The following is a 7,621-nucleotide window of genomic DNA, read 5'->3' as shown; positions in this document are numbered from 1 at the left end:
CATTAAAATTCCTACCATCATAAAATCACTCCCTTAATGGCCCTAATGATATATAACTGTTAAACACACATAACTTTTTAATTACAAGACTTATTATTGCACAATAAGAAATGCTTATCACAGTGTTGTAAAATTCTTTAAACGCTAAGAGCATTCACCCAAGGTGTTAATTGTCACCACATGCTTTCTACATCAGTTCTGGTGCAATTGTATTTCTAGATTGAAATCAGCTGGATTTTTTATATTTATGGAGTGTGCAATAACCTAATCAACAGCACCTACTTTGCTTTTGCCATTTAGTTTTTAGTCTTATACTTTTAGCAACTTAGAGGAACAAGGAGGTGAGCCAGAGTTGTCCTTAAATCCCTACTGACGATGTTGCTGAGCAAACATTTGCAAATACTAAGATGAGGTCACAGATAAGTTTAACTCTCTGCCAGTTATTTTCTCTTTCACTTGTGGCTAATGGCCATATTTTCCTTCACAACAGAAATGGAGATCTATTCTTTGTTGTCACAGAATACCAGTTCTGCTGCAGTGATCAACTACAATAATTGCATTTATATAATCTCTTTGAGTTAGTATACTCTAAAGGACTTCACACATAGGTTCTTAGACAGAATTTGCATTAAGTCACAGTAAGAAATAGAATAGAATAGAATCCCTACAGTGTGGACACAGGCCCTTCAGCCCAACAAGTCCATACCAAACCTCAGAGCATCCCACCTGGACTCATCCCCCTATAACCCATCTAATCTACACCTCCCTGAACACTATGGGTAATTTATCATGGCTAATCCACCTAACCTGCACATCTTTGGACTGTGGGAGGAAACTGGAGCACCCAGAGGAAACCCACGCAGACACAGGGCAGAATGTGCAAACTCCATATCGGGACATGTGCCCAGGTGATTTGATTGAAAGGTAGATTTTAAGCAGCAGCTTTTTTTAAAAAAAAGGTAGAAAGGCAGAGAGATTAGGCAATGTATTTCAGAACTTGGGATATTTGGCAGTTCAAAAGAATGATCACCAATGATGAGTCATTAAAGTTGAGCATGCACAAAAGGCCAGAAATGGAAGTGTGCAGCTATCCAGTAGGGTTGCAGGGCTGGAAAAGATTGCAGAATTAGGGAAGGGTAAGGCAACGGAAATGATTTGAGCATAACAACAAGAATTTTAAAACTGAGGCACTGACAGAGTGGGATCTAAACATACAGTAAACAAGGTGATGTATGAAACCTCTGATGCTGCCTGGCCTGTGTTCATCCAGCTCTACACCTTGTTATCACAGACTCCAGCATTGGCAGTTCCTACTATCTCTGATGTATGAAATGGACTGGGTATGAGTTCAGAGCTGGGAAGCAGAGATTTGATGGAGCACCACTTTATGGAAGTTTTAAGTTTGGGAGACAACCAGGCGATCAACATAATAGTTGTGACTAGAAGAAAGCTGTCTACTAAATTCAAGCTAAGTTCTAGGTTCTGTAGGGTGAATTTTGCCTTTCCTGAAGTTAAGTTGAATCCTGCATGTCAGGGTTTTCCAGGCATCTGGAAAGTGTGATGGAATAAACAGAGTAAGTAGCAAATTACTTTACTGACTTCTTAAATACAACAAGGCAAAAATAAAATGCAATTATTATCTTTTAACATTGTATAAATTTCACAAAGGGTGAAACAAATATTGGGACATCAGAACCATAAACAAACTTCTGTATTAAATTACAGGAATTTTTATTATAACAGGAAAAGATCGACATTACACAAATAAAATGTGTTTACCTGAGCCAAATGAGTTAGTCATACAGCTGCTGATAGTTTCAATTGGAAAATCAAGGTTTTTAAAAAAAAATTATTCACAGGATATGGATGTCGCTGGCTGAGCTTGTATTTATTGTCCATCCTTCATTGTTCTTGAAAAGGTGGTGTTAAGCTGTCATCTTGAACTGCTACTGTCTGTTTGCTGTAAGTAGATCCACAATATCTTCAGGGAGGGATTTTGACCCAGTAATAGTGAAGGAATAGTAATATATTTCAAAATCAGGATGGTGAGAGGCTTTGGAGAGAGGGGTGGATGGTCTTTAGGTATTCTTATGCACTTGCTGCCTTGTTCTTCTAACTGGTAGTGACCATGGTTTGGAAGATGTCATCAAAGAAAATTTGGTGAATTTTTGCACAGCATCTTGTAGATGATACATGCTGCTGGAACTGTACATTGGCAGTGGAAGGAGTGAATGCTTGTGGATGTGGATCAAACAAGCAGGCTGCTTTGTCCTCAGTGATGTGAAGCATCTTGAGTATTGCTGAAGCTGTATTCATCCAGTCAAGTGAGGAGTTTTACATCACACTCTTGACTTGTACCTTGTAGGTGGTGTATAGAGTTCAGGCAGTCAGGAGGAGTTAAATGCTGTAGGAATCCCAGACTCTGACCTGTTTTTGTCAAAAATGGTGCTAAACATCGTGCATCATCAAACACTTCTGATCTTATGAGGTGGTCAGTCTGGAGCAGCTGAAAATGATAGGGCCCAGGGCACTACCCTGAGGAACGTCTGCAGAGATGTCTTGAAGCTGCAATGATTGACCTTCAACTCTTGCCATCTTCATTTTGTGCTAGATATGGCTCCAACCAAGGGAAGTCTTTCCCCGGATTCCCATCAATCCAGTTTTTCTAGGGTGCCTCAATAACACACTCGGGCAAATGCATCCTTGATGTCACTTTCCCTCTGGAATTCAGCTCTTTTGTCCATGTTTGAACCAAGACTGTAATAAGGTTCGGAGCAGAGTGGCCCTGGCAGAACCCAGACTGAGCATCAGTAAGCAGGTACTGCTCGACAGCATTGTTGATAATATCTAATATCATTTTACTAATCATAGAGAATAGACTGATGAGATGGCAATTGGCTGTTTTGGATTTGTCCTGCTTTTTGTGTATAGGTCATTCCTTGGTAATGTTCTACATTGTTGGGTCGGTGCAGGTGTTGAAGCTATACTTGAACAACTTGGCTAGGGATGAAACAGGTCTTCAGTACTATTATGCTAAGAATAGAATTAAAGAATTAATTTAATTTAATTTGTGAAGTGTATCTTTTTGACTATCTTTGGGAACTATTTCAGCATCATGAAAGCCACTGGAACTAAAAAGATGTATTAATTAAATATAAACCATTGAGCAGTTGAAACCTCTTTTCCACCAACTTGCCCCACCAATCACATTGATAGCAAAGTCATCTCGTGATACAAGAACCAAACATTGAAATTAGTTAAACCTGCCCACTGCATGTCATTTGATGACACACAGCTCACTTTGTCACCTGCCCGTCAAAAGTTGAAATCAGATCACAAAGGGCTGCCACTGTTGTCCCTCTGGATATTACATTGAATAAGAGTCATGCAGTCAGGCAGAAATGACTATAGTCTTTGAAATTTCCCAATGACAGCAACAGTGGAAGACATTGTTATTGGGTTCTGGATAAGCCAGTTTTTAATGTTGTCTAGATACTTCCTTCTTGCTTTTCTGTTAAATCTTCTGTGTGCAGAACATGTCCAAAGAACTCTATTTGTCATCTTTTGATCTTACTGAAGAGTTATTTTGTTTTCCCAGCCTTATTCAGCACTTTTTTTTATTCATTCTTTTCTCCACCAGCTTACCGTTTAGGTTCTTCTACTGCTTATTTCAAAACAGTTGGTTTTCTTTACCTCTTTTCCAATGCTCCAAGCTTCACATTCATAATTCACTACTGGCCAAATGTAATATTCTCACTTAGCTACCAGCTGATACTTTTTAGAATGTTGTTTAATTTAATAAGAACACATTGTACTATAGTATCACTGTTGTACAAGTAGACAGAAGAGCAGTGTGTGTTTATTTCTGTAAAAGTTCAATCCTCAGAAAACTTTTACAGGTCTCTGATACTAGAGGTCACCTTAAGATGTTATTTTTCATCTGCAAAATGGCACAGAATTGCCTTGGTGTCTTGATCAACATTCCCTGCAACCAGTGCACTAGAGCAGTTGAAGTGGTCATTCAGTTCATTTGGCATATATTTGGTTTATATTTGGCTGCTTGTTAGTTTGTACAGAAACACTGAATGTGAAGTGCTTTGGGATATCATAAGAGCATGGTAAGGAGCTCGATAAACACGTTCTTTCTTCCTAAAATACCTTTGGCATTGAGATTTCCGAAATGGTTACTCCGCTTTTACTACCAGACGCACACAGCTTACATTGTCTCACTTCAACATGCTGCACAGGCACACGTATAAGTTTCTCGGCAACTGTAACCAAAGTAACCCGAAGCTACTCTATAGTATTACACTGTTGCATTGCGAAAATGAACAAAAATTACTTTTTTTAATGGCGCTGCTAAGCACTCTGAGGCATCATGACTAAGTTCATGCAAAGTGCCAAAGACATATCAGCTCTTTCTTGGATATTTTGCAGAGCCGTATCAGAAAGGAGAGCACTTGGCCCTTGCCTGTTTCAGTTGTCAGGATCACAGCCTAACGCTTGTATTCTGCCAACATCTTGTTTTACACTAAATGCGTGGTTGACAATATGATAAAGTCCAGATCGTCCATTTCTTTGCGGTGATTTAAATATAAATATGGGATAGGAGTCATGCTATTGGATCTTTTTTACATTTATTTGCACTGATAGATGGGGACCGAAGTTGGTTCAACGTTTCAACGACTAGACGGGACGTCTAACAATGCTGCACGTGTTCATCCACTCAAGAACGTGAACCGATGACCTTATAGTTTGCAGACAAAATTGCCAACAACTGAACCATAGCTAAAACTCATTTGAGTCAGAAAGACTGCCTACGCACTCTCCGGAATCCTCCTCTTTTAAATATATCTAATTCCCCTTAAAAGAGATGACTGGCTGCTTTCATCGGTATTTGGCCAGTGTATTCCAGATTAAGGCACTTTGGCGTAAAAAAAATACTGCAGCCTTTCTGGATGATTTTAAGCGTCACTTGATCAGTTTAAACTGTGGCAGTGAGCTATAGTCCGCGTCGATACAGTAACTGCGATTGATTCAGTCGTGAGCTCACCGTCAGCTCCTCTCTATCTATTGGGTCACTGGGTCAGTCTGTAACAAGTGTCTTGTCTATGAGCTCATCGCTGCCAGCTAGATTTAAAGGCTCCCCTTTCCACATGTCCCCTTGTGACCGGTGAACTGTTTGCTGCTTGGCATGACCTACTAATTGGAGTGAAGGATCTGGAATGATATATCTATTATCGATACACAAATCTCAGCCGAACCTTAAACTTTTACAGTATAGCTTCGACAGATATGCAGGAGTTGCAATATCCCCCGCAAATATGCGAAGCTCAGAAGGAAAACGAATATCCTTTCGCAGCTGTTTTATACATGTTTTTAAATAGATATTAGATACGTTTTAACTTGTTTGCTAATGCATACATTACACGGGGTAAAATTAGGACTCTTGAGTGTTTTGACTGAAATGGAACTGAGGCGCTGCCTGAAGTGGAAGTGAAGATGTATTCGCTAGACTCTAAATTGATGCGATCAGGCCAGTGTCAGTGAAAGAATACCTAATACAGCCTCTTCCAAAGGGCAGTACCAACCGAATCACGAGATTGATACATTTGATTGGCAGGAGGTGAAACAGTTTCTCCGAATTAGTGAAATTTTGCCTGAGTATACAATTTGTTTTGTTGATGAATGAATCACTCACCCGAAATACAGTAGTGTACAAATTCTTAACCTATTTCCGTAGATGGCTCCTCCGGACTATTAAATACGACTTTAGGAATGGAAATATAGATTTGCTGCAAACGGTGGCGTTATTACACAAAGTCGACGTTCCAACCATTAATGTTTGCACAGGGGCCTATCGTGAGGTCAGTACAAGAGCATAAAAGTGATGAGGACAGGTAACATTCTATTAAAACTGCCACAGAATTGCTTATTAGCTGGTTCATGTTGGCATCCCAAGTAGCAATACAGTACTAACTGAACATTCCTCAAATTTAGATGACTGTATAAATTTCATGTCAATTTATGTGCCTTATGACTTGCATTTTGGTTTTTCTTTCCCAGGCAATTGACAAAGTTAAATTACGGCGTTTTGGGCCAGAGGACTTTCTTTTCATGTATAAAGTCTTCACCAAACGAACTGAACCCCGTGACCTGTTTAAGCAATATAGCTCAGATGGCAAAAACATGACAATTTCTGATCTACTGTACTTTCTCAAAAATGACCAGCATGAGAGCAATGCAGATGAACATACAGCTTTAACAATAATTAACAACCATGAGCCAATGATGAGAAGTAAGTATGGTTTAAAAATGGTACTTTCAACAATCTAATCAACAGCCTTCACCTCTTAGTCTTTGCCATTTCCTAGTTAGGCTTTCATTTTCTAACAGAATTAACCGGTATCATTGCTGAATCCTCCTCCAAAATGGACCTGTTTCATTGAGGAAAGAAATCGACAACCCAGATGACACCCCGCCCCCCCCCCCCCCCCCCCACACACACACACACACACACACACACACACACACACACACACACACACAGAGCCCCTTAAACCGGTCCAAGTCTCGAATACTATTTTCATAGCTGGGAAAGGCCCCATTGCAATATCTTTCAATGTTCCAGTCAGGACACAAGAACTCTAAGCCCTGACATATTTCTCCCCAACACAGTTGCTTTTGTTTATTCATGGCTTGGTGGTCTATAATACTTGAACATTGCCTATCATAAGAAGAAAGGACTTTAGATTGGCGACAGAAATAAGCCATTCAACTCTTTAAAGCTATTCCACACTCTGTTCAATAATTTTATGACTGAACTGATTGTGGTCTCTGCCTCCCTAACCTGTTCTTCCTCTCGCCCATCCCTTCCTCCCACCCCAAGCCGCACCTCCATTTCCTACCTACTAACCTCATCCCACCTCCTTGACCTGTCCGTCTTCCCTGGGCTGACCTATCCCCTCCCTACTTCCCCACCTATACTCTCCTCTCCACCTATCTTCTTTTCTCTCCATCTTCGGTCCACCTCCCCCTCTCTCCCTATTTATTCCAGAACCCTCACCCCATCCCCCTCTCTGATGAAGGGTCTAGGCCCAAAACGTCAGCTTTTGTGCTCCTGAGATGCTGCTGGGCCTGCTGTGTTCATCCAGCTTCACACTTTATTATCGTGGTCTCAACTCCACTTGCCTATCTGTGCCATAACCCCTTGTCAATCAAAATTCTATCTAGCTCTGCCTTGAATAAATTCAAATATCCAGCCTCTTTTCGTTTCTACAGGAAAGAATTCCACACAATAACAACATGGAGTCATAGAGTTCTACAGCATGAAAACAGACCCTTCAGTCTAACCCTACCATGCCAACCAGATATCCTATACTGACCTTTTCCCCTTTGCTAGCATTTGGCTCATATCTTTCTAAACCTTTCTTATTCATAAACCCATCCAGACACCTTTTAAATGTTGTAATTGTACCAGCCTCCACCACTTGCTTTGGCAGCTTATTCCATTCATGCACCACCCGCTATGTGAAAAAGTTACATTTCAGGCCTCTTTTAAATCTTTCCCCTCTCACCCTCTCGTTTTGGACTCTCCTACTCTGGGAAAGACCTTGTCTAT

General features: G+C 40.4%; 1 protein-coding gene across 1 annotated transcript in view; it reads left to right on the top strand.

Moving 5' to 3' along the window:
• The first annotated feature begins 898 nt into the window (after positions 1-898).
• The window catches only part of LOC125463432 (1-phosphatidylinositol 4,5-bisphosphate phosphodiesterase zeta-1-like), a 72,056-nt gene continuing 65,333 nt past the window's right edge, over positions 899-7,621 (top strand). The window contains exons 1-3 of the mRNA XM_059654781.1: positions 899-924; positions 5,744-5,867; positions 6,067-6,298. Of these exons, the coding sequence (XP_059510764.1) occupies positions 899-924; positions 5,744-5,867; positions 6,067-6,298 (382 nt within the window). The remainder of the gene's footprint in view (positions 925-5,743; positions 5,868-6,066; positions 6,299-7,621) is intronic.

Source organism: Stegostoma tigrinum, chromosome 25 (assembly GCF_030684315.1).
Source record: "Stegostoma tigrinum isolate sSteTig4 chromosome 25, sSteTig4.hap1, whole genome shotgun sequence".
NCBI classification, from domain to species: domain Eukaryota; kingdom Metazoa; phylum Chordata; class Chondrichthyes; order Orectolobiformes; family Stegostomatidae; genus Stegostoma; species Stegostoma tigrinum.
Note: the sequence above shows the minus strand (reverse complement) of the source record. Positions and strands in the feature narration are given on the sequence as shown.